The sequence below is a fragment of the Streptopelia decaocto genome (assembly GCF_964273445.1).
Source record: "Streptopelia decaocto genome assembly, chromosome: 2".
NCBI lineage: Eukaryota > Metazoa > Chordata > Aves > Columbiformes > Columbidae > Streptopelia > Streptopelia decaocto.
The window spans coordinates 22,934,218-22,962,135 of NC_138655.1; the positions used below are offsets into that span (position 1 = coordinate 22,934,218).

The window sequence follows — 27,918 nt, forward strand, 5'->3', positions numbered from 1 at the left end:
GCCTCTCTGTCATCCTCTGCTGCAGTTGTCCTGCTGTCAACAGTGTTTTGCCTTGATGGATGTTCTACATCTGCTCACTGAAAAGTTTATTTCATAACATAGACCTTCATTTTACATGTGATTATTACTTTTCTTTATGCTTAGTTCATGGGAAATCCAGCATTCTTTCCGTTGGAAAGCTTTTTTTAGGCACAGTGTTCACCTGTTGTAGGGGTCAGGCACTAGAAGCAATAAAGTACATCCCCTAAATTTCTCAGAGCCAGCCTGCCACTAGAAGGGGTTCAATAACTGAAGGTATTTGCTTGGACAATCCAGTTTGAATTCCTTGCTTACTGCTTCAGTTGGACCAGGGTTATCAATTAATGTTATGAGCAAAACCCTGATCCACTTGGCTTTTGTTTACTCAGGATGTGTACCACTCTTCCTAATTTGCTGAGGTCCTATGAAATAATTCTTCATGTTTAAATATCACCAAACTGTATTAGGAAGCTATAATTTTGTAAGTGAAAACATTTGAAATAGTTTAGAAATAAGAAAAGATATTTTAAATCACTATGATTTTTACATTATTGTTAATATTTGTCCCATAGGTACTGACACAAAATTATGTAAGTGCAGAGCAGGGAATCTCTGTGCCATGTTCCTAATCCACGTGTCTGTGACAGTGGCCAGCACTGGTTAGACGTGGCTTATTTTGGGGGGAAAATGGAAGGAATGTCTAACTGCCATTGCCATTTATTGACTATGTCACCATAGCGGGGTACACAGGCTGATACGTTACAAAAGTGAATTTAGTGGATCTGAGAGATTTAGCCCTTTTCTATCACTGTCTGATGTACTGCACGAGCTCACAGGTTGTAGCAGTCTCCTCACTGAAAATGTTTTTGCCTTAGTGATATGATGGCATGAAAGCCTACATCTTAGCTTTAGGGAAATACAGAGTTTCAGCTTATTCTGTAGTTTAAACACTGGATTGATATGAAGAGCTCACAATATCTGTAGTTGTTCTGCTCAGTTTTACGGGGCTGATTTGTACAGCATCAACCTAGCTAAGCTGTGTGTATAGTCAAGGTCATCTTTGCTAACCTGCCCCAGAAGTACTTAATTTGCTAAAAGTCTGGCAGAAGTAGAAAAGATTTTTGATCAAGCTAAAGCAGAAAGTTTCTTTCTCAGCAGAGAAGGATGGCAGGGAATGCTTAATAACATGGGAAGATGGGGAGTCTGGTAAAAGGAATTAAGCAGACAAGTGTAGATTAAAAAAAAACTCAAAAAGCAGGGCTGGTCACTGTACTGAACTTGTTAGTTATGAAACATCTCTAAATGGAAAGGAGCCATTTCTGGGTGGCAGACTGGACTACAGGATTGTTAAATGTTTCCAGAACCCTTAACATAATCATAATTTGTTTTGTCATTTTACTTAGCTGACAGAGGCCTGTTCGATGGTTTAGTCTTTCACAATAACCAGTGTAAGCAGACAAAGAGTTATCGCTTACCTACCTTTCTCGTGCCTAAACAGAAGCCAGTCCTGCTATATACTGTGACTTTGATCAAACTATCACCAAATGCTCAGGAAGAAACCAAGGCCTTGCAGCACAACAAGGTGGTTTAACAAGTGCTAAGGAGCTGGGATGCTCAGATGAGTAAACAAGGCAATTGGCTCCAGAGGGAGTTGTTCCTGAGCTCTTCTACTCTTCTGGAATTCAATAGGGAATGAGTTTCTAGCCAGAATGAGTCATGGGGCTGAGTTTCTAGCCAGATAGCAACAGCAGAAGCACCTTTGCTATTCCCTGCTTTGCAGCGTGACATGGTGTGATTGTTCTGCAGCAGCACAATATAAATATGTTGCATTTTTTGACTTGGATATGTGGATATGCAAGAGAAGAGTCCTGAATCAAAACAGTGTTCAATGATCTTTTCCGATTTAATGCAGAAGCAGGTTCCCTGTCTAAGGAATGCCACCAACAGAGTTTCCTTTCCTCTTCAAGGACAGCATCAGCAAAAACCGACATTATCAGGGAGAGATCCAGAGAGGCTGAGGAGGGTTCTTCTGTGTCCATTGTTGAAACTCCTTCCCACACTCAGTTAAGAGTTTATTTAGACCCCAAATGGGACAGTGCAGTACAAGAAGAAAATGAACAGGAAAGCGCAACTTTTCAGACACCAGAAGAATTAATACCGATTTATACTCCATTTGTAATAAAGGAACCCATTTCAGAACTGATCCGCCAGGCAGCTGCTGACACTAAGAGTGAGGTGGATTTCCAAAAACAGCCTGAAGAGTGTATACATGAGTTAGTAAATAATGAGTTTGCTCATGGTACTGCAAAGTCACCCTTTTCTCAGAGTTCTTCTCCATTGACTGCCTTGGATTCCGAGGAAGATGTAAGAGAACGAGATACTGAAGAAGTAAGCTTAAGATCAAGCTCTGAAAGTGATGGGGCAGACAGTAGGGCAGCCTGGTGTATTAGTCACAGGACTTATGACACTGGCAACAGGCATGAGTTTGAAAGATTCAAGAAGTTCGTTAAAGGAACACTTGGGGAGAGATACTGGTGGCTCTGGATGGATATTGAAAGACTAAAAGCTCTCAAGAACACTACAAGGCAGCAAAGGTACTTCCCATTGTTTAACACTTATTCCCATTGTTTTAACACTTGTAACCCAGCTAGGTCAACGCAGGTTTTGGGATTTCTGAATAAATTCTAATGTTTGAAGAGAACAGGCACAATTACTGTAATCATGAGTGTCCTGACAACATATGTCAGGAATGACTCTGCTGAAGCTGATGAAACTCTTTTTGCAGTCATGTTTGCAAAACTTACATGAAGTCAGACTTGCTGTAGTACTAAGGCTTTGTTAGAAAGAGATTTGGAAAACAGATGGCAACAAAAAGAAAATAGAATAAAAGAACTTAAATTTGCAAGTAGGGCATTGAGCATGACAAACTGCTTTAGTGAAAGGCTCTGCTGGATTCAGATTGCCTGTTCTAAGGCACAGTACATTTTGTCTTATACACAACCTGTCTCTAATTTGCAGAAGAATTGTTTTGGCTTCTGCCACTTGCAATTAAAAACACGTTGTATGACAGCAATTTAACCAGTAGGATGACCTGTACTTGGTTCTGCATAGCATCTGGTACATGCTTATGTGACTATCTTTGTTGACTCAAGGCAACTCAGTAAGATGAAAAAACTCTATCTGCTGAGCAGTGGAGACTATTTCCTCAGTTCGGAAGTGTTACTCAGACTTGATCTGCTGCATGGTGATCAGTGGAATATAAGGCATTTAAGACGGATTCAGCCTGAAGTAGTGAAACCTCTACTTCTTTACTGGTATGAAAAAATGAACTAAGACTATCGGTTAACAAAGTTCCCTTTTCTTTGACAAGCCCATTAGATGTACTTCACCTCACTTATCCCATTGCAATTATGGGAAGAAAGGTCATCACAAATACTAGCAGATATTGCATCTGAATTTTCAGTTCAGCCTAAACTACACTGCAATCTGCTGAGAAGCCAGGTAGACCTGCCTTACTGAGCCCTTGTTATTTTACTGCCAGAGCATCTGAGCTATTTTGTGTAAGGTTGCCTTGGATACCATTCAACTAAACTTTAGGCTGCAGGGGAGAGAAATCCCTCCAGGCCTAGAAGGTTAATTCTGTCCTAACCTATTACCCATATTGCCCTTCTCAAGTTTCTGAGGATGCTCTGTGTATACATCTATGTGGAATCTGACCCTGAGACTTTACTGTTCAATGTCTGTCAAACAAAATGCCTTTTACATATTGACAACTTAAGTGAGGATACACATTCTAACCTGTTTCCAGAACACAAGCTAAATTTTTGAAGGTCTCTACTTCCCAAGGGGAATTAACAAATTGCAGGCATAAACAGATACCTGCAATTGCGAACTTTGCTTTGGAGCCACATGAAAGTTATGGTCTGTGTCCTGTGACCTACAATCCTTTCCCATTCTTTGCTGTAGTATGGATGGGGCATATCCCACTTCATATTCAAAGGCAACTATGTAATGGTGCAGAATTTGCAACCCAAGTTTATTTATGTGTAGCTTAGTTTTAGATTTAGAAGAGTGCTGATTTGGAATTCTAGGCGTATATAGCACCATATCTTGATAAAGTAAACATCATGGGGGAAAAATATAAAAGGAAGCCAAATAGCCCAGTATTTCATGTTTTGGGAAAGTTTTACTTATTAGCTTTTTTCTTCCTAGGGGTCCCAGATTTTGTGTCACTCATTCAACAGCAATAGAAACTGCCAGTGCAAAACTGAAGCTCTGGCACAAATGCCATGAGAGACCAAGGGTTGATATTGATCCTTTTCCACAAATGGTATCATTGCTACCATTGACACCTAAGTCTTGCATACCTAGGATACCACCTTCCTTTCCTCAGGTAGGTAGGATCACAATATTGAAAAACAAAGCCTTGTCTCATCAAAAACAATTATAAAACTCTAATTCAATGGGACAGGAATATGGTACTTGGTTGTTTGGAAGTCAAGCTTTAGCAAGATTGTCTGTTGCAGATGGTTATAGATAAAAAAGCAACAAAATTTTACTATACTTTATGTAAGAAGTTGATATAAGTTGAATCACACTATTTTCTCAGTTAACATCCTTGCTATTTTGTAAGTCTTCTGGATCGATATTTTAGCTCAAAAGTCTCAGAACTGCAAGATTAAGGCTCTAGCAGCACAGATTCTGCCCTTCAACCAGCCATATCTTAATCTAGAGTAATTCTTACAATTTCACTGCAGTTACCCTGAACCTACCCCTCATGTTGGTAAAGGGCAGAATCCTGCTCATTTTCTATCACCACAGTCCTTTAATCAGCTACACATCATTTTTCTTTCTACTGAGGGCCGTGAGCCCCACAAAACAGATCTGTCCTTTTCACAGCGTGTAGCTTGCAGGTGGCCAGCTCAGTTTTGACTCTTCTTCCTTGAAAGCCTGAATTTGAGAGGTGACTGCAATGAAAGCCGCAGGTTTTCAACAATATGGTGTTAAGCCTCAGGACAGAAGGTACTTGGAGAATGTGAATTGAAACTGGTTCCAGTATTAAGAACCGGATGGGCTATGTCACAGATCTGTTCACACACATCTCTCTTACTTTGAGTTGGATAGTTTTAGACTACAATTATATTTTTTAAAAAGCTAATTCATGGAGATAATGGAGGAAGAACAGTGGAACAGATTTCCTGTTCAGAAGAAGCTGGGTTCAGGAGCCAGATTCCTGCTGGCCACAGCGGGAATGGGAGCCAGAAGCAGCTGCCTCTTACAGAGACCAGTTCTGGCTTCACAAGGTGTGCTAGTGACCCAGAACTAGCTGTAGGTCAGGCTGACAGGATCCTAACTCTGCAGGTCTTCCAGCCCCTGTTGAGTTCAGTACTTGAAGAAAACTATGACCTGGCACCCATGAACCTCACAGAATCATCTGACAGACCATTTCTTGCTGCTTTTTTTTTTTTTTTTTTTTTTTTTTTTTTCTGTGAGAAGTCTGGACTTCTGAAACTTCCAGCTCCACTGTGCTTCCAAGAGCTTAGGAAGAGCAGCAATCTGGGTGAATTTCTGAGGACACACTGAATGCAACTGGCATCTCCAAAAAGTCATAGCATGATTTTGTTCAAAATAAGTTAGTGATGGTGTGTCACATGCTCTTCACCTGACATCCTTTGTAATTCTATACAAAGTGCATGTATGGTATTTCTACTTGTAAAAAATGTAATTTTTTTAGGTATAGTGGTTATTACAGTGTGCTGAAAGATCTTGCAAGATATTCAGAAAAGCCTTTTGCAATTTGCAGTTTTACCTATTGTGACTGACAAGGCAAAATGGTCCTGAAAACCCCTGAATGTATTTAAGCAGTTAATAAGAACATGTTAAGAAAACACAAAGGTGGAAATGTAATCAGAATTGCCTTATTTTTGTTACATCTTTTAGAGAAGTAGAACAAGCTCACCAACAACTTTATCAAAACCAGCTACACCAGATTTCTTTTTGAATAAACCATTATCACCTACCCTGCCATCAAGTCGGAGCCCCCTTCCTACCAGTAGGAAGTGGTAAGTATGGAAATCCCTTGTACATCTTGCTGCACACCAATATACCTTCAATATTTATGAGAGGGTTTTAGAGTCTACTGTTTTCATGAATACTTTTCTTCAATATTCTGCTTAGTGAAGCACAGTTATGGGACTGCGCACATGGAGAATTCCTCCCTGGCTGATTAGTTTCTCATTCGTTTGTGCCACAACACAAAAGAATTTATTTCTCCAAATAGAGGTGGTTTACCCCCTCTTGTATAATCTTTGATATTCTCTACATACATTTCTATTCTTTTAACCTGTCTCAACCACTTGCCCTCAAAGATAGGCTGCACAAATGATTTCCATGGGGCCACATGAAAAAGTATTCCTCTACATTTTTTACATTTATTATAGATTAGAACTCCAGGTACTTTTCCCTCTACTGCTCACTATGTCATTCCTACTTCTCTCATGCCCCTTCTTAGTTGTTTATTTTAGAAGCAGTCCTAGTTTTTTTCCTTAAATAGGTATTTAAAGTTTTGTTTGTTTGTGGATCCAGGCCAAAGTCAGCGAGCAGAGACACGATTCATTGGTTAGCTTTGGATGACAGTGAAGACTCAAGATACCAGCTTTATAGAAGGTACACCTATGCTGAGCTGCTCCCGGTAAGCAGTGCTTGAAGGTTTTAGTCATCTTGAATCATGGATTGAAACACTTCATTTAATAAGATTAAAGGGGAAGTAGTCTATGATGAGGAGAAACTGGTTTGATTATGTGAATGTCAATGCTGCATGCAGAGGTATAATTAGAGTGTCAGCATTTTCTGTGTGGTATCTGTCACCTATTTGATAGGAAATCATGTCACATACAGAGGTTTATTTTCACTAGAAAGTGTTGATCTTCTCCATGGTGACCATGTGTTCAGTAGGCTATTATGGAAACTCACTGGATAAACGCTTTGGTGGAATTGTTGCCTAGGAAAGTATACCAGACTTACAGCGAAAACTGAATCTGCCCTAGAAAGTCATTACAATAGTAAAATTCATAAAAGGAAAATGCTTCACTTGTACAATTCCTCTTTATTTCTTGTGCACTTCATTCTTTTCTTTGATGAATTATTGCCTGTTAAGCAGGGCCTCAATCCAGCAAACCTCAGGAGGGACGGGCTGCACAGATGAGCCGTTTCTCAATAACTGTTAAAATGCTGACAAATCAAACATATGGGATGTCAAGATTTGGCAATTTAAAATATATCAGAAACTTTTCACGTTTGTGGAATGGTCTCAAAACAGCCTGCTGTTTCATGGAGGTGTTGATACCCCTGGCCTTGCAACTGAAAAAGCCCCCAACATATTATGAAATGTGGGCCTATTTCCATATGCACGGAGTTTGCTGATTGCTTGAGCACGATTGATTGTTTTTCACATCAAAATCATACTTTTATTTATTACTTCACTACAATAATTTTAATTATTTTTTAAATTCTGACAGACGAAAAGGCTAATCTTTGCAATTAGGGGATATTTGCAGTTAGAAACTTTTATTAAAGAAATATTCACACCATGAATTACTAGCGTTTATATACCTTCATCATGCAGAGTTTCCCTCTGTCACAGGGAGGAAAATACTACCCTTTTACAATTACAGAGCTAGAGTGGAACCTACAGTTGGGACTCTACAATTTGCGATCACAAATATGAAGCAAAGGGGAATGCAGGGATCTATAGTTTAACTTCATACTGGGGAGCAGGATCTTCCTGCTCAGCTTCCAAAGTCTGGCTTCCTCCCGCCCTTCTCCATCCCTGTTACTGGTTGGAAAGAAGCTAGTGTCAACTACCACACTCATCTGTTCCCACTTCTGCTATCAGAGACATCAAGTCAGTCAGAGTTTCTCCTTGTAATCACCAGAAGCTAATTTACTAGTTTGTACTCTACTGTGGTCTCTCTGTGAGCATTGTCAAAATGGAAGTATTCTTCCTCAAATGCTCCAGGAGATAGCCACAGTAAAGAGTATGGATTTCGTCTCCCCTAAAATGCTCATGATTTTGATGCTGATGTCAGTGATGTAACCCCAGAAGACACATCTTCTGTTCCATGATAGTTAATAATTTTGAGGTTTGAGGTTTGACCTAATAACCACCTGTTAACTTCTGTTGGTTCAAAACACAGTAGCCCGAGCTGAGACAACTTTTGACAGCTAAGTGATACAGTTTAGTATCATTAGAATTCCCCAGATTTGGAGCTAAAGAGTGAATGACAGAATTAGGGCCAGGCTTCTTTTCCTGTTTCAAGTATTGAGGAACCACCTAAGGGATGCTATGGTCATTTTGCTACCTGTATGCCTTCAGTATTGAGACTTAGTCCATTGGATGTGAATATTTAGTAGGAAAACGGTGTGGAGAGCTATGATCAGTTGCATATGTAGTAGAAAATGGAGTCTGGTTTCTGGGGATGAAGATACTAATTGAACACATTGCATGGCCTTCCATTGCAATGTACTGACATTTGAAAATAATGAAAACCTGTTACTTCTTGCTGTATAATTAGATTTCATTTATCTAGGGGAAAAGAGCTGCTGGCAGTGTCGTCTTAGGGGGTTCAAGAATGGAAAGCATGCTGCAGTCTCTCTATTTGGAGAACAGAGCAGGCTACTACTTCACACGTTTCTGTGAGAAGTCGGGGAATAAGGTATGAACATTTTCCTACCCTGTGATAATTTTGTCCACAATTGACTGAATGCCAAGTTATAGAGGGCAGCCAGACTGAAAAAAAAAATGGAGAAAGAAAGATTGATGACTGGATGAATTATTACTTGTGAGACTCCAATCCCTCAACAACAATAAACTGTTCATGTGTATATTCAAACTAATGACAGGTCTTAACCAAGCTGTCAGATCCTAACTCTCCCAAACCTATTGAAAATCTGATTGTACCATCAGGGATACAAAAAACCCCACAACTAATAATTTTTAAAAACTAGCCTTTAACTTGGCAGTAAAAATGAGGTCTTAACCCACAAAAACATTTTTTAAAAAGATGGAAAATCTGCTATGTTATTACTCATGATAATCTGCCTCCTTCTTACTTGTTACATTAGTGATGTCCAAAATCTCCAATGTTTTAAAAATGTTCTTCTGCTTCCATGAAGCTTCTTGGATTTCTGAGAAACGTAACACTATTTCTTCTTTGCAGTCAGCAGATCCATCATTCATTGCTGGGTGTAAATTGAGAATTGGTTGGAACAACTTATGAATCTGAGTCACTGTTTAGTGGCTTTGCAGAAAAATTGAGTCTTTAGGGGAGATTTGAATGCAATCAAGATGGACATCTGTTTCATCGCTGGCACAACCCAGAATCCAGCAGCAGTAGCTAAAAATGCCTTTGGCTACCAGAAAGCAGGAGCCAATGTTTCCAAAGCTGAATACCTTCAGCTAAAAATGTTCAATGTGTATAGATAGAAATATAAATAAAAGTAACTTAGTTTTTCCTTGGAGATAGGCCCCCATCCACATGTCTTCTAGTCTTTGCAGGTGCCAGATTCCTTTGAAAATAATTTCCTTAAGGTTTTGTCTGTGGAGCCTATTTCACTATATGCCAGGTCTGGCAGACTACAGTTTGTGGAGCAAAGTTCCCTCCCCCTATCTTTATGGAACAGTTTCTTTATTGTCCAGTGATGGAGGTTTCAGGGTATTTTTAAGATCCATATCCCATAAGCACATGACTAAAACAGAGGACTTGAGGAAAGATGTAGACTCCTTCTTCTGAAAGACCTTTTGATGTTTGTTTGAATTTATGAAATGAAGCCAAGACTTGGTGCCTCAGAAATGCATGTAATAAAAATGTAATGGTAGTCCCAGTAACATATGTCAAGTACACAATATTTAACTGTTTTGGTTATTGCTGCAAAATGCTATTTCATGATGGCACAAATTCTGCATGACCATTATCAACATTTCTTCTTTAGTGCTGGCTTTATGCCACTGAAATGTGGTTACTCTTCAAATGTTAACTACAGTGTTAACAATTTTAATTGCCAATTATGCATAAAGGATACAATAAAAGATATAGTATCGCAGTAACGATGCCATTAAATATGTTGTCCTTCTGCCAGTACGCAACAGAAAATTAAATCCATCTTAAATTGAGCTTGATTTAGGATGACCCCAAGGAGCTAAATAATTACTTGCTTTGGAAACTGAACCTTTTATAAAGCTGTGATATTTGGGTAGCAACAACTTACAATATTTTTTGTTTCTAGTTGTGGAAGAACAGCGCGTACTTTTGGTTTGACCTACAGGCTTATCATCAGCTTTTCTACCAAGAAACTCTTCATCCTTTTAAAATATGTGAGCAGGCTCAAGTAAGTTGTAAATAATGTATTTTCCCTTCACAAATACATTTGTTCATTGCCTTCAAAAGTACATTTGTGCAGTGTAAAGACTGTGAAAAGAAGATAGAAAAGTTTCCAAATCTTGACAAATCACACGAAAGTAAATATGGGTTGTGGACAACAAAAGATGCTCTTTGCATTGTTTCCATGGGATTTCTTGATTTAAATGTTAAACATGCATAGTTTGATTTCTAGGCTCTGCTGCCTGTTCCCAGTTTTATCTACTATACTCGGTTTACCTAATCTCCCCTTTGCTCTTCTGTGTCTTATTTGGAAACTGTCTGCTTAGTGTTAACACCAGAGATATTTTTCTAAACCATCAAATTGTGTGGTATCTTTTCTTCCATCTCCTATGTGTGTTAGAATTGCAGATCTCACAGTCCAAACCTCAGATCATGACCTTAGTCATGAAAATGGGTCTAGCCGTTGTCAGTCCTTTTTTTCTTTTTCTGTTTGTCAGGGCATCATTACGCTTTTTTCGCAGTCATCATCCCTCGCATTTGATCTTTAGACCCTCATTTACTGTCAAGCAGAACTGAAATTTCCTATAAACAAGCATTCTTAATTGAGCATGCACTTTAATTTAGGGAATAAAACAGAAGTGAACTGGTTCACCACATGGGTGCTGATAGCTGTCACCGACTGTGGAAGAGTCCTTTACTGCCAGGGAAGGAGGCTGCAGCAGCGTGATATCATTAGAAGAACTCCAGGCAACTTTTAAAAACACTTTGTGAAACTTTGGTCTGTTTTTCCTCTGTAAACCTTGTGTAGGAGTATATGCTATCTGCATATTTCAATATATGCTGTAATAGAGCAAAGCTACTTCACATGTCATTGGAACAAATATCTGTAGAGAGCAGTGGATAATAATCTCTTTGTCTGGCTTATGTTACTGAGCATCTGGACTTCCTGGAATCTGTCTTCTTTTCCTACTTGGAGGCTTTACTGGGGCAAATGACAGAATTTTGCATATTTGCCCAAAATTCTCACCTGAATCAGTGTTATTTGTACACAAACTCCAAGCAGAGACTGAGGCATGGATTCCTCCCTTTCTCCTGTCACACACTGGCTAACTCTAACTGCTACCCTAGCTGGTTGTTTGCCGCCCCAGCTCTACTTATGGCCTGAGGCTGAGGGCAAGGGACTGTATTCCTAAAACCCACTGTCTGCCCAGGCCTGTGTGGGGCGAGAGACCCCGTTCACAACAGGTATGCAAGTTAACCATGTCTTTACTCTGTCTTCATTTTCCTGTATCTTTTGTTGCAAGCCATATCTTAGGTTATAGTAAACGACAGTTTTCGATTTGGTTTCATTTCACACCAGCTTACACTGTTTCTGCAGTGGTTGCGTGGCTGAAAATTAAGGCCTTGGTCTTTTTAACTTATTTCCAGTGCTCGCCTGGTGGTGACAGCAGAACATCGCACAATCAGTGTTACCAGGCAATTGCAGAGAGCTACATACACATAGCCATTAAAGTAAATACATCAAAACGAAGTATGTGAAACTGTTCCATTAGCATAACTAACAGCTGAAACGTAACATAACAAATCAACACATGTGCTGCAACATTTGGTATCATTCTCAAGCTTGCCTTTTAAGGCTGCACAAAAATTATTCTTGTTTTCATTGGAACACGGTAAAGAGTCAAGCTGCATCCAGTCTACAGGATCTGCTTATGGAAGAGATGCCTTCCCAGATTCTGCGCTCGCCTTTGGCACAATAAGACAGTAATTCCAAATACTCCTAAGAGAAGGTGGACCAGATTCGAATAACACATCGTCATATATATTTTACTATTGAGACATCCAGAGTATTCTGTATGTGTTCTGCCTGCATCCTATTAGAAACAAGAGCAAACCTGGATTGCTATGTGTCTGCTACTCCTTGTTTCATTTATTAGGCATTTTTATCTCAGCTTTATGACAGAGAAAGGAAATGCATTCCAAGGTGTATATTCATTCATCCAGGGAGAGAAACTACAGTGAGAATGAAATCTGATGGATAAGAAAAATGATGAGTACTAGTAATTATCTAGGAACATATATGGTTATCTGCTACAAACATATGTACAGGAGTGTAAAATAAATCATGAAAGAAAAGCAACAAAGAAACACGTACTGTACGTTTTTATTAAAAACCAGTTATTTAGAGTTAGAAAATTTAATGCAGTCAATATTTTAACACTAGAATCAATTTAGATAACGGAGTTATCATTACTGCAAACTTTCAGGGTCAGGCACAAGATTTATGTTTGTGGAAAGTGATGATGGGGGTTAAGGCAGTTTAGCCTTTCCGTTTAAGACTGGCCAGTGCATTGTGTTCTTCTGTCATATGATTCTGTCAAGCAGCTGCACAAGCCCCTCATTTAGATCAGAGTTTTTGGGCAGCAATACAAACCACTTGGACTTAAACCTTTTTAGTGTTTCTTGCTTCACTCTAGTCATTCTGAGATTGCTCACCAAAGACTTCTTATCTGGGGATGAACTCACACCAAAACCCAAGACCTTAACAATCCCTGATTTGGAAAATCATAAATGTGGCCAAAGTCTAAAACTGAATTTCCTAAGCATTTCATAGCATCAGACTTGTGCCATTATAAGTAATTTCAAGATGCAAACTCTGACCAAACTTCCAGATAGTGTTTTGGGTTCAATCCATCACTTACTCTGATACATGTATAGGAAAACATATAGCTGGCAGGTAGGAAAATTCTTTGTGTTTTACAAAAGAAACAAAACATCGAATAAATGAAGTATGATGCACACTTGATGTCACATGCTTAAGATTTTTGTATTAATTTTGTAATCTTTAAGTTCATTTAATGTAAGTTTTTCCTGTCTATCCTTTAGGAGATTGGCCAATACAACAATTTCATTATTCTACTGAGAATCAGAATACCACAAGACTTCCATGACGTGGGAGTCAAAAAAGGCTATGAATTTTCCTTTTTTAAAGGACACAATGTATTTCTTCCTATATCTTTCTGAATTCATTGCTCAGTGTTGAAGGCTGTGAACACAGACACTTTTCCTCTTTTTTGGCATGCCTAGAACTATTTGTAGTTGGTTTTCTTGCAATCCTTGCATTCAACTTGGTGCAGATCTCCAGATCAGCCTGAACCCTCATCAAAGGACACTGGGATGAAAGCTCCTCCTTGTTTGTCACTTTGTGATGCTGTCTTTTTAGTTGGTGGGTCAAATCCCACAGCAATGGATTCTTACAAGTATTTAAGCAAAAAAAATGGCATCATGCCCAATCCTCAGACACTGTAGATCTGCACCCTTCAAAAAGAGGCCATCCTGATTACAGCACTGAGGGTCTGGTCCTCTGAGTTTGGAAAAGTGCACTCCTGTAGCTAGCTTAACCACCTTTACATTTCTGCTTCACGTGTATTACTAGGCCTGACTATTATTTCTGAAAAAAAAAACTAGTCTGTCTTTATAATGTTCTAGTTTCGCATGTGAAATTATACAGGACTGGGTGCAGTTGTACAGGTAGAGCAGCTTGCAAAGGCCGTCGCTGATATGGCAATATATTATGACAGAGTTTATGTGTGCAGATTGTCAACAGTTTTTGGCCAAAGCTTCCTTAGTCTGGGCAGTTGCTGATTCTGTAGGCTGATACTTTTTGTCAGCTCTAAAGAAGAGCTGCGTATATCCTCTGGTTAACCCATTTCCTACAAAATCATAGGAGAAAGAATAGTTCCACCCAAGAAAGTTGTGGAGTATTTGTTTTGCTTTTATTCTTAAAACTCTACTAGAAATGACCGGTCCTTTAAGGAACTGGGTTAAATGTGTGTTAAAATATTGAGGACTTATTTTGGACCCTTTTCACCAATTTACAGATCCTTTGTGTATGGTTTTATGAGTCATAACGGGTAGAGCAATGATGAATAAAATGGTTAATCCCTCTTTAAAAAGTCTATTTTTAAAGATACCACATCTTTATATCATTGGACTGGTCCCTTCTAATTTGGCTGTTTTATATATTAAATGTTTTGGATCAGATCAGAACATGATGTAACGGAAACTTTACTAGTGTTAGGGTTCTTCAAAATAACTTCCAAATTCTGAAATCACCATGAATCTAATTAATGCTGTCTCTGCTAAATTTAAATATATTTGGGGATTTGCTGATAAGGGAATAATTTAGGATAAATGTAGTCTTGTTCTTCACCTAGGACTCTTCCTGTGGACGTCCTCATTCTTTGACCTTACCCTTGTACCTGGGGGTCTTTATTGCACTCATAATATGGGACACAATAGCCACAAACCATCTGTGTTTTCAGTGATTAAATCTATGTAGAAAGGGGGTGGAATCCTGCATAGAGAGTAGATACAGTAATTGTAGCAAATTCTAACTGGGGGATGGATGTCAGCCATTGCAGCCCTGTATTCCTCAGTGACTTGATATCAGGAGAGTCTCAAGGATCTGTTTCAGATTGTTAAGGTCGAAAATAAAGGGGATGTAGTCTGGTACTGTTGCTGTTTGAAGGAAAGAGTCTAATAAATCAGAATTTCATTTTAAACAAACAGAAACATAATTATTTAATGCACTCAAACATTCTCCCACTGTGCCTGTAATCTAAACATGAGTGTTTTATTACTCCTTGAACAAAGAGTAAATATATTATTCTCTTCTACTGCTTTTTCTATCTGCTAGTTACAGCTGGATTTTAGCAACATAAGCTAAACGAGAATTATCAGAAACCTGCCTTCTTCATTGTTGAAACTGTGACATAATAAATAGTGAATACGGGCTCCTCAGTGCCATCCTAGAGAGAAATTCTGATTTATACTACTAATAGGATCACCTGACCTTATGTTTGGAAATTAGGTAGACTTTGACAATATGAAGAAGAGAAACATTTATAAGTATATGAAATATATTGCAACAGCACCTTTTTCTCTTGAGTTCCTAGCTGCAGTTGGACCCATGATGTATTAGAAATATATTCTGGAATATCTTCTTCCATGCTATTCTGGGAAGAAAGTATTTTTCTCTGAGTTTTCAATGTTCGTTTTCATAGCAATTTATGAAACATTTAAAAATCAAGAATTTGACTTAGGGGACTATTTGGAAAAAAAAATCATTTGAAATAAATAAAAAACTTACTCTGTGCTTCAAGAATGAGCTGCTAGTGAGAAGGAAACATTCCCCAGGTTCAGCTTTCTTCCATTTGTACATGTTGGATGGCAATCTGTGCTTCATAAAAAAACATATTGTAAATCCTTGCTTCGATAAGGATTTAGACCTTGGTCATGCAGTGATATCTCCTGTTACAGATCCTGTACCATGATGGATTCTCACCAGTGTCAAAAGAACTGTGCAAGAGAATTTCCACACAGAATGAAATCTTATAATTTTTCATTAATTTTAACCTTAAATGTACAAATTCTATTCAGAAGAATTAACATTCCTTCACAAGTTGGCCCAGCACATATTCTGCAAAAGAGTGCAACTTCATGAAGAGTGCAGCTGCTGTTATGATTGTGGTTATCTGAATCTAAGAATCAGCCAAATATCTCCAAACAAAAATTACATTAAATATTATTTTATGATCTAACCATTTTAACAAGTAGGAGCAAAAAATGGCAGGGAGGTCAGTTATGGCAATAACTGAAATTTGGACAAAATAGTCATATTTGTAAAAACAAGGCATGTAATTAGATACATGTTCAGAATAAACAGCAGGACAGTGGAGGAGAAATGCATTAATTCTCTCCTTCAGTGGACTCTGACCATTGGAATGAATGATGGCTAAGAAAGAGTTTTCTTCTGTTTTATTGTAGTTTCTTTATGCAACTTACATTGCCCCATCTGCCAGTATGGACATTGGACTTCATCAGAGCAAGAAAAACATGATTTATCAGAAAATTGACCCAGCTTTTGAGGATCTGTTTGACCCAGCAGAAGAATATATCCTCACTGTTCTGCTAGAACCATGGATGAAGATGGTGGAAGCAGACAAATACACTTATGGAAAGGTAACTGATCTGGATGAAATAGTGAAAAATTCCCATGTTGGGGGAGAAAATCACAAGAATCTTCATATGCAACCCTGTCACATTTATAGTCGGGAAGGGAGAAGTATTATGGGATGTCTTGCTCACCCAATCCTTTCTATGCTGATGTGTGGAGTAGTGGATTCCTGTGGAGAGTGGACTGTGAATTCTGGAGGAATGTATCTTGCTATGGCAAAATTTCTCTTTGCACTCAGAAAGTGTCATGTTTCTGCAATCTTGCCATTGATCAAAAGTATTTTCTTATGATGGATTGCCCTCAAGCCTTCTATGTTTTTAAAGACAAGCACAAAATAAGCCGTTTATAGAGTGTCACTACAGTGATGCTAGGTCCAGATTAATTGTATCAAGTATTTCTCAGTGTTCGGAATTAAGGTGCAGCTACTGCTTAGCATAAGAGGAAACGTGAAATGGTGATCCAGCTGCATTGGCTCCAAACACTTTTTAGATTGCTGCTCTGCTGTGTAAGGGCTGACTGTACCCTGCAGGCTTTCTGAAGTAGGTGGCTCAGTGATGTACTTAGTTCTAATCTCAGAAAGCCTCTGAAGGCTTGCATGGAGCAGGCTCATGCAGGTCAGAGGAGAGGGCTGCAATCCTGACTGCTTTAGACAAGTAAGAACAAGAAATGGTGGCGGCAATGATGGATGCTGCAGCTCTCTGTTCTTTGTAAACTTACTTACAAGTTATCAGCTGTAGGTCAGGCATCTAATTCCAAGTCTCTCTCTTAGATATAGAAGGAAAAACTAACAATGGAGAATCAGGAGTTGGAGGGCAGGAAGTTAGTCTTCCTGTTTTACTCCTCTGTGACCTTAGATGAAGCATCTTCATTTTTATGGGAAACACCATCACTTACTGCCGATACTTCTGTCAGCATGTAATGAGACCATCCTTGCATTTCCCCCTGTAAAACATTTTGAAATCCTTTTGTAGAGGTTTTGTAGTACAAAATACAGTATTTTTGTTACTATATCACACCTGCATGTGTTAACTACTAGAACAGACACCTAAAACTAAAGCTGAGAATGGTCTTCTAAGCCTATTAGGTGGCAGCCAGTATTAAACATTTAAGAATGGAGTATAACGACAGAGAAAAAAGACCAATATACAGCAGTATTGCCAGCTTCAGCACTTTGCAACTGAAGGGGTTAATGAAGCAGCGGTCTCATCCATGTTTTTGTGTTTAATAGTATTTGCTGAGTTTTTTTGTTACCCATGAGTTTATGTAAATGTATCTTGAGTCATTTTATATCTTCAGGCTCACTGTAGCAGTGGGTTCTATAGTTTAATCGTGCAATAGGATAAAAAAATGCTAATCTTGGTTTCTTTGCAAACCCCTCCCTGATCATTTCAGCCGGTGCCCTAGGTTTATATGTCATGAGGAACAGCGAACAATTGTTACCTTGTCATATTCTCAACGCTTTCATGCTTTTACATGCCTCTGTTGTGTCCCACTTCAGTTACATCCCTTTGAAACTCAGGAATCCTAGACTATCTGAACTCCCCTCTTACTGAAGGTGTTCCATACCTTTGTCACACTTGTCACCCCCATCTGTTTCTGTTATTTTATGTTCTTTTGATGATATGCAAGTGGTACTCAGGATCTGGAGGCACTAAGGATTATCCAGTGGCACGAACATGTTTTATCTTTTCCTCTTTGTTCCTTTTTTAATTGTTCCTATGATTCTAATTGCCTTTTGACTCTTGGTGAACTTTGAGTGGATGCGCAAAATGTAAGCTAATAGCCATCTGTGATGATTCCAAGATCTCTTTACTAAGTAATAACAGCTAATGGAAAGTCCACATTTGGAGCTCACTGAAATGACTTAATGTTTATTGTCGTTGAATTCAGCTGCCCTTTTATCACGCAGGCACAGTGTCCCGAAATCCTGCAGCTCTTCACAGTCAATTTCATTTTTTTTTCTCTGTGGAATCATTTTGCAAACTTTCTTGTCTCCTCACTCACCTCCTTTTCCAGATAATTTCTGAATGTTTAAAAAAACAACCTCAGCACAGATTCCTGTGAGGCTCCAGTAGAGCCCCACCCCATTATGAAAGTTATTTATTTCTTTATTTTTTATTTTCTACCTTCTAATGAATTCACAAGGGGACCTTACCTCTCATCCTCTGATAAATTAATTTCCTTGACAAACTTTGAAAGTTTGAACTTTGAAAAAATCTTACCAAAATGAAATATACTAATCCAAACACATCTGCAAATATTCTTTTAGCTTTTCAGCATCTTTTCTAAGCTTTCAAATAAATTATTTTTCTAAGCTATTTCAGACCTAATTGTTTATGATCTGCAGAACACCATGTACTTGATCAATCCTTTCATTAATATGATATTTTATTTACTATCAGCCTAGTCTTACAGTCTGTTGTAAATGTAGCTTTCCATGTGTATTTATCAATACTAGTTGTTTAATATCTATTGCCTGTCCTCACTGAGTCAAATCATCAACTCAGACGAGTATTATTATACAACATTTTTGTATAAAAAGGACTTTGCTTTTGCACACTCTCTGAATACAATGTTTTCACTGCTTCTAGCAATGGAAGAATTCCTCCAAAGAAAGAACTGAAAATATAAACTTTTGCTTTAAGTTAAGTTAATGCATGTGTCAGGTTATACCTCCTGGAATTGATCGAGGGACAATCTATTGCCCTTTCAGTTTAGATGATGGTTTGCTTGCAAGTGTAGTTACGTGCAGACTTCTCAGTACCCTAATAACACAAACATCTTAATCGGAGCATGAAAAAACCAGAACTAAATCCTTTTAAGTGCACGATACGTGCATTTGTGAAGAGTTATAATACACAGACATTAAATGACCTGTTCTAGGAGGCACTAGAGTCTCTTTGTAGTAGGCGCAGGCTGATGCTCAGCCACACTCCTTCCCAGCACAAAGACAAGGTCTGCTTTGTATTTTGTTCAGTTCCTGGCTCTACTCTTCCCCTTTGTTCTACCATACAGCAGGATATATTTGGCCCATAATGAAACAAGATATTTTATCAACAATTAGGTGAGTCCAAAATTGTTTATTTGGGACATAGTCAGTATGTATCTATTTTTTTATCTTTAAATGAAACATGAAAACATGAGAGTTCCTTTTTATTGTTGACTCTCATCCTGCCTCTGTCTGCGTTCTGTTTAAACTCTATGAAAAATGTTCTGAATTATTTTCCTATTTACTTTTAAACTACATTTTCTTTTAAAGGAAAGGATACCCAAAAGCATGTTATAACAGTGGAATAGAGTTACACTGAGCCTGAAGGCATTTCAGATAACACGGTGATTAGCGTGGTATTCACATTTAGACAAAAGCGTAATGAATATTAATCTAAAAAACTCGATTTTCTCTCTTGCACATAAACTCTTGTATAAGAAGACCACAGCTTTCTAATCTTTGTAATGCGTGTGCTAATTAGTACAACGCCTTGGCTGTTTTTAGTTGAATATCCTAAAAACTGCATTTGAATGCTTTACTCAGCCGAGCGGGTCACCAAACAGTTCCTTATGCAGTTACTGATTGTTTGCACATAACATGGAGAACTGCTCTAGTTGCACACATAAGGCTTCTAATTAAGTTAAAAAATGCCGATGCTTCATGAGTTCTAATTATGCACAATTTATTATTTTAATACATTACCTGGTACAAAGCTAAGGAGGGGGACAATCTGAAAGTCTGAAAGCTTTCACCTTCATTGTTTAGGTTATTATTGCATCTTGTCTTAGATTCTGTGTCTGGAATTCTGTGGCACTTTATCTTTTGGCATTTCACACTGAGAGTCGCAGTCTTACGACTTGTTTTTCTGTGTCTCAGTGGCACTTTGACATCTAATTTGCTGGTACAGGCAGTCAAGTAAGTCTGACACAATATATACAATATAACATACACAACATAATTTAGCAATTTTTTAAACACAAGGTCCTTTTCTTAAAGATACAGTTAGGTTATTTAGTGGTGGTCTGTGGAAATCTAAATGTGATCCTACACAAATCTGAAAATTTTGTTCTACCAGAGCTTTTAACTGAATTGTTTGTCACAAGGATGTGATTTCTAGTGTCTTCTAAACATCAGTCTCATTACTGGCAAACATATTCTTTTCTATCCACTGTCACTGGCAAGGTGCCCATCCAGTTCTCCATCTTTCTATAATGTGTACTGTAGGGATGACATAAGATATTATTTTTATTAGGTGGAGTTAGTGGACGAAACTCAACAGCTGGATTCCGTGTACTTTACAGAGCTCCAGGCTTTGCATCAAGAGAGTGGTTCCAAGAAGGATGAGGTAAGACAAGTACCTACTAACAAAAACAAACTCTTTCTCTATCAGAGAGGGTTAGCACTTTGAGTATCAGCAATGGAAGACTAACTACATGCCAGTTTGGAGAAGCAAGTAGTCTGATTTCTACTAATTCATTTGGGGGAATGATTGCCAGCCATTGTGTCAATTACAAATACAGGTCTTCAGTCAATTACATCAACATCAGACCACTGCGTGATTGGAGTCAAAGAGACAGTTTCCACTAAAGTCTGTGGAATGTATTTTGGGCCCTTAATCTTGAGTAAATATCTCAATTTCAAGTAAATTATAGGTATATATTGGTTTATTTGATTATGGAACCTGCACGCACTGGTATGTTGAAAGCAAACATAAAGGTAAAGCTGATTAAGAGCCAGAGCCTTAACTCAATTTATTTTCTCAGCAATCAAAAAGCTATTCTACAGAGGCAGAAGTTGTCTAATACAAGGATTATTAGACTGAACAAAATATAGAGATGAAAAAAGCAGTTAAGCAAGTGAAATAATTTCTTCCCTCAGAATATTGTTGCTGACACTGTTCTGCCATCCTGCTCTGATGCTCTCAAAGAAGATCAGCCATTGCATCAAGTTCCCAAAGAATCCGAAGGTCCTAATCTATCTGACCTCATCCATGACAAAGAGAAGTTAGAACAGTTCTGGGCTTTTCTTAATGAGCATTCTGCTGGGTATGTTTCTTTGTTATTATTGTTTTACCCATTTCTAAGTTAAGAAGAAATCTTTGCTAGGGATCTTGGCTATCTAAATGTTCACAGGTGTTAGTCTTTTTAAAAAATGTGTTCATATACATATATATGAAATGTTCATGCACATTGTTCAGACAACTGAATTGTCTCAACATTTTGGGGGAAAAAATTCCCCTGTCAAAACATGTTTGTATTACAGTTCTGCTTTCAGTTTCTGCTTTGATTAGTGGCAAACCCCTGAGTAGAGCAATTAGTCTATAATGAGTAAAAATTTCTCTTTTTTTAGTACAGATTCAGTTTAGTACATTGTAAAAATTAAAGCTGGATGTTATGAAAGTGTACAAATAGAAGACAGCCACGTTATTCTCACAGTGTGAGAGCAACCACAGTTTTGTGTTTGGAATGATTTGAACAGAACTAAGTACCAGCTCGTAGCAGAGTCAGTTAAGGCAGAGTGTTTGAAAAAGTGAACCCACTTGTTTAAAAATGAAGACCTAAACAGAAGTTCTAGCAGAAGTAAATGTGAATTAGCCACCTTTGTGTTGTTTTTTTTTTTTTTCTCAAGCCTCACATGAATCTCTGACCTATTTGAGGAAAAGGCAAATATACTTTTTAAGTAACTGCAAGTCCTTACATTTTCACTTCCCTCCTTTAACCTGGGTTCCCATGAGCTGATGATTTGCATATTGCCTATTGCTTTGAGTCAAGCACTACTATAACTTGAGATTGGATATTGGTCAGCTTTTTCAAAAGTGTCCAGAAATGGACATCTAGCACAGGATTCCTCTGGCCAAGACTCAATGTCATCACTTCTGCTTATCACCATGGGTTCCCTTTGTAGCCAGAGAGAGAAATACACACTTCTGCACACAACTCTTCTAATTCTGAAGGTAACGTCTAAAAATGGTTTGGATGGATCATTCTCAAAGATGGCTCTTTCTGCTCACTGACTACAAAAAGACTGTAGGTAATGAGTTCAGATGGAGATTCTTATGTTCAGGGTGCCTGTGGTTAAGTGACTTCTGAGTTAGCTGTCTAGACCAGTAATCTCTTTATAAATTGTACGAATGCGCTACTGAAGTTCTATTATTTTCTTCTGGCCACCCAATGAATTGTCTCTCACACCCTGCTTTTGAGACCACTGCTTGAGGTCCTCTCTAACTAAGGAGATGGTAGCAATCACCAGAAAACAGGTCACGGGTTATGATGGGGTCTTGGCCATAAGGGCTGAGTTGCCTCTGGGACTTCCTGCCTCTCTGTTAATCACAGACAAGTCTCATCTTAAGTGACAGAGCCAGACAGAGAAATGTTTAATTTATGGAGAAATTTTCTTTGGTAAAAGTTCATAATGAAGAAAAACATACGAAAAAGGCTCACAAAACAGCATTTTAGAGCTGAGTCCAGGCCTAGTAACTCTGAAGTCCAGCTGGCAGGTTATAGTAAAGATGCTTAATGGTGCTATAAGCTGAAGGGATCCTATAACTAATGGAGTCTGGAAAATTTCAGCAAAAAATAACAAATGTGTCATTTGCCTCTTCATCAAAATTTATGGTTCTGTTATTGCCCAATTGTAAGTGATCCACATTTCAAGAAGGACAGGCTGCTGAGTACCTGGGCACAAATTCTGGTAAGAAACTAAACAACGTTCCATTAATTCATATTTTGTTAAAAATACAGGATATATTCACACAATTGCAGGACAATTTGTGTTACTCTGGGTTAGTGGGTTACCACTTTTTAGTCTTGCCAGACTAACTGACTATGCATGCGCCTCCTGATCAGTTGAAAGGAAAAAGAAGATTATGTTAGGATAAGCCACCACTGTGAACGGTTTAACCTAACACACTTTAAGATTATATATTTTGCTTTTTAAATAAGGTGGACATATTTGGTCAGTTGTTATAGGTAGATGCCAAGGAGTAACTTGGATTGCTTGAATTCGAGTGAATTTATCCACATTGTGATGAACTAGCAAATGAAAGAATTTCAGTCTCAATAGAACTTAAGTCTGTAAGGGTCTCAAAAGATTTCTGAAAGGGTGACATCTGTTCTTAAATCAGTCAGATGCTTTTGAAAGTTTTACTCATAGACTAATGCCCTGAAAAAGCAAGTAATTAACCAAATGAAAAAGTGAAACAGATTTGTCTGAATTTAATGCTTCATATTTCCTGCTGCAAATACAATGAATGTCCTCACAAAACTTCATCTAATAAGATACTATCAGAAAAGAGTAATATAAATTAAAGCAAAATTGTAGGTATATCTCTTATTCTGTCCTCTTTATTCTATACATCAATATATATATTCCATTAAAACAAACTTAAATTGATAGTATACACTCAAATGATTATGAACAATATATAGGTGAATAATTGCATATGAAGATTATTTATCACTTATTATGAATAAAGAAATAAGTAGTGGGATCAGTAATTTCCAAAAAGAGACAGCCCACAAAAAGCCCTAGAAAAAAAATTTACTATAAATTGTTTTTGTCTGCTTGACTGCAGACTGCCTTAAGCTCCAGGACTTCGCACGGGGTAGGTTGGGGGGTGATTTCTGGGGCTGACGTTCCCAGCTGTCATCCCTGCTCCTTTCTCAGGCGATACAACGAGGAGGCAGAACAGGGGGTGTCGAGTCGTCTCTCGGTGGCTCATAGCCTGCAGTGCTGCTTCAAATTCTCATCTGTTTCATTTTTCATTCTCTCTGTGAGCTCTGTGCTGTGGCTCCAGTTCACAGTCCCTGCTGGATGGAGCAGCAGCACATTGAGGAGGTTATTCCTTTCAGGGTATCCCAGAAGGGACCCTAAATGAGATCCTTAAGATGTGCGTCTGATCTGCCTGCTCAGCAAGTGCCATGGTCTCACCAGATGGTATTAGCAAAGAAAAAATGACATAAAATTTCAGTCCAATCTGACCTGGTATTTAGGACTTGAACACTTTGGTGGCTTGTGGTTAAACTAATAACTCCCTAGAATGTTGATGAAATTAACTCAATATTGAAATAACATTCTGTTTAAATTTATTTGTAGCATGGATCTCATGTGCTGGCTAGATATTGAACAGTTCAGAAAGATGCTCCACAAGGACAAAGAGAAAAGGGAGGAAAAATCTAAGGACATTAAAAACAAGTACTTAAACAAAAAATACTTCTTTGGACCCAACAGCCCAGCTACTAGAGAACAACAAGAACAGGTACCAGTTACAATAGATAAAGAACAATTACACTAAATGTGACTGAGATTAAAGTCCATAAGCAACTTTACTCCAGCTTTTCCCCAAGCTATTTCCTCAAATTTTACCTATATTTTTAGTCAGAAATCTGGTTCTATTCTGGTTGTGGGGGTCCCCTCCTTCCTGTTGAGGTTCTTCCTCCCCTGTCCTTATAGAACATCTCTCTTAAACCCTTATCTTAGGCCACAGCCAGAGCATGCACAACACAGCTGAGAAAATGTGTAAAAATGGCTTTCAGGCAGAGTGACTAGTTCCAGCTTTCTATTTTAGTATGTCAGTAAAACCACAGACAGCAAGTCTGAGCTGTGGTACTCCAATATATCTTGATACTTAGGAAATTTACTTGGTCAAGCTGGCGTATTATTTGCTGGAGTCTGTATTCTATTATAGGTAGGGACAAACGTAATCTGTTCCCTTTTATGAAAAGTACATGTGAGCCTTGGGTAAGCATGCATTAAATGCTTTGCTTACAGTTAAGCTCATGCTTTGCTAAATGAAGGATGTAGAGAGATAAAGGACTTTTGGTATACACAAAAGTTTATGTCATGTGTTATTGTATTTGGATTGCTTAGCTAATACGTTCAGGTGGAGGATGGGGACAAATCCTTCACGATCGACTTTCGGCAGCAGTTCTGCTACAAATTCAGCAGTACGTCCAGAAGAGATTAGAAAAACAATGGCTGCCATTGTTCCTTGCAGATGAGCACCATGGGGTGGAGGGACAAGCAAAGGTAATTTTTTTAACAACAGCAACACATCCATGCATTGTTTTTTGTTTGGCTCATAGTTTTCTACTGGGTTAAAATGGTTCAGCAGCCCACAGCTCACATTCGGTTTACATTGAAAGAGACACTCTAGCATGTACAGGTTGAAGCATTTAACTTGATAATTGTGAAGGCAATTCCTCTGAAGGAGTAGTCTGGCTGACATTATTATTGTTAGATCCTAAATCTGAAGGAGCTGGTGTTAGCTCTGCTGCCAGCCAGGATGCCAGGAGAGTAAACTAATCTTCGCTGTAGTGCTGCGCTTCCCATGTGCCATTCAGCCCTAGCCATACACTTGCACAGAGAAGAAATGCTGCTTTGTGTGAAGGATTTGCCCAAGGGGACAAAAACACAAGCAAATGAGTGGGCTTCTCATGCTGTGTTCTCCCCCTCTCTGATGCTGTCCATATTCTCCCATCTGGAGTTGCAGTGCCTGTGGAAATGATTCTAGGGCTTGTGAAATTCTGCTGAGTGGGGAGGTTAACAGCTATAAGCCTGGTTTCCAATTGGTTACTTCAGGCCTTTTATGAGAGTGCCTCCGTGACTGGGATCTGTGCAGGGAGATCATCCTGCTAGTGACAGAAGCAAAAAGACTTGGCTTTTTGTACTTTCACAAAAGCTCTGAAATACGAATGTCATAGCAGAAAGAAACTTCACAGCTCCACCAAGCAGAGACATAGGCAGACTACTTTGATTAACAAAACTTGGTTTCAATGATCTTTTCAACCTCAGGAAGGTTGGCAGATGTGCATTTGAACTGGATCCTCTTCATTGACTCAGAGCATGGAGCTATCTGAAAACTGTAGGTTCTGATAAGGCAAAATGTAATTTTAATAATGGTTGTGGTAAAGCAGAATTTCCTAGCCCTCTGCCCTTTTTTAGCTGAACTCTGCCTCCTTTACAAGTGGTGGCACAAGACCATGAGATGAGGCTGAGCTGCTTCCAGGTCTGGGAGTTCATGCCTCCCCCTGCACCTGCTGCACGACGCTGGCAGGGAGAGTAGCCTATGCAGTTTGGAAACTGCTGTGTTCAACTCTAAAAACAGTCTACAGGAAATATATGCTTCTAATGAGCTTTTAGTCTTTTCATAACTCCATTTTTGTCTGACTGCTCTTTTTCTTACTGCAAATTCAGAGGATGAAAAGGTCCTTTGAAGAATGTATTTTAGAAGAAATGAAACCAGATGACATTCTCTGCTTAGCTTCATATTTCACAGTGACCAAACACTGTGGGCATGCTATGTAGTCTTTATTCAGAAAATCTGCCCTTGATTTGAGGTGTATTTTTGCTATAAAGAAGCTGCAGGATCAAGCCTGTATGTCTGATACTGCTGTCCGAAGGAACTAAAAGCATTTAAAACAAACAAAAAAAAGTTATAACCCAAAATCTGTTCCCAACATAACTGGTCACTTGGAACATTATGGGTAAGGAAAAGCAGTGGAAAAGCACAGTTTGACTGCCATTGCCTCTTGGCTTCTCTCACTCCCCAGTCTTAATGATCATGTGCTCATTTATAGCTGAACAAGGAATAGTGTTCCATGTGGGTCCACAACAAGTTTCAGATATAAAGATCCAAATGAAGACATATCAACTATTCTACCAGTGTGGTCTCAACCATTAGTGGGCTGAATATGAAACCAGAAGAATTAAAAAACCAATTATAATCTTTCGTTCAACTGTAGATAAGGGACACAACTGAGGATCTTCCACGCCAAAAACAGGAGAAGACAACTAGGATGTGGAAGGCAAGTGAAGTTTACTGTGTTTCTTGTGTCTTTTCTGTTTGGACCTTGCACATCCTTTACAATTTCTCTGCTGACAGTGTGAAGCCCAAATGTAATGCTGTCAAAAACATGCATGATTGTATTTGCCACAGTGGACTGATTATTCCCATTGCTGGTGAATTTAGTTCTCTGCTAGATATTCACGGTAAATTTGTCTCCCTTCTTGGCTGGAGAGGTCATACATGAAAAAATATGCCTCTTGTCCTAGCTTTAGAGCATTCTTAACCCTCCTCATACTGGTATTGTAGCTTTAATTCACTTTTATCTGTATTTTGCATGCAGTGGACTTATTGGGACAAGCTGTTCATTCCAGCATCTGGTAGTTTATTTATTATTGCGAGTGGATTACGTGCAGACACAAATGGGAATGTGAAGTATGCAGTGGAGTGGGCAGGTTTAATCATATCTCACAGTATCTGTTTCATTTAGAACTGTATTTTAATCTTACAATACTGAGATAATATCAATTTTAAACATCTTAAACCTTTGTAATAATACATTTCATCAGATGTTTGCCAGTTTTTTCCTCTTGAAGAGCAGTGAACTCTTTGTGATTGCCAGCATACAAGTTGTGGACATTTATTCAGTTGAACGTTTATTGTCTGTTGAAATCAAACTGGAGACCCGGTCACCAATTATCCATGCAAACCATTAGCTCTAAAGGGATCC

General features: G+C 38.5%; 1 protein-coding gene across 1 annotated transcript in view; it reads left to right on the forward strand.

Moving 5' to 3' along the window:
• RGS22 (regulator of G protein signaling 22) overlaps nt 1-27,918 on the forward strand; it is a gene marked incomplete at its 5' end in the record, with an annotated part of 62,301 nt that overhangs the window by 19,872 nt on the left and 14,511 nt on the right. The window contains 13 exons of the mRNA XM_082044311.1: nt 1,931-2,612; nt 3,171-3,332; nt 4,231-4,411; nt 5,959-6,080; nt 6,604-6,709; nt 8,607-8,732; nt 10,303-10,404; nt 16,227-16,421; nt 20,658-20,750; nt 21,284-21,450; nt 24,500-24,662; nt 25,274-25,432; nt 27,148-27,210. Of these exons, the coding sequence (XP_081900437.1) occupies nt 1,931-2,612; nt 3,171-3,332; nt 4,231-4,411; nt 5,959-6,080; nt 6,604-6,709; nt 8,607-8,732; nt 10,303-10,404; nt 16,227-16,421; nt 20,658-20,750; nt 21,284-21,450; nt 24,500-24,662; nt 25,274-25,432; nt 27,148-27,210 (2,321 nt within the window). The remainder of the gene's footprint in view (nt 1-1,930; nt 2,613-3,170; nt 3,333-4,230; nt 4,412-5,958; nt 6,081-6,603; nt 6,710-8,606; nt 8,733-10,302; nt 10,405-16,226; nt 16,422-20,657; nt 20,751-21,283; nt 21,451-24,499; nt 24,663-25,273; nt 25,433-27,147; nt 27,211-27,918) is intronic.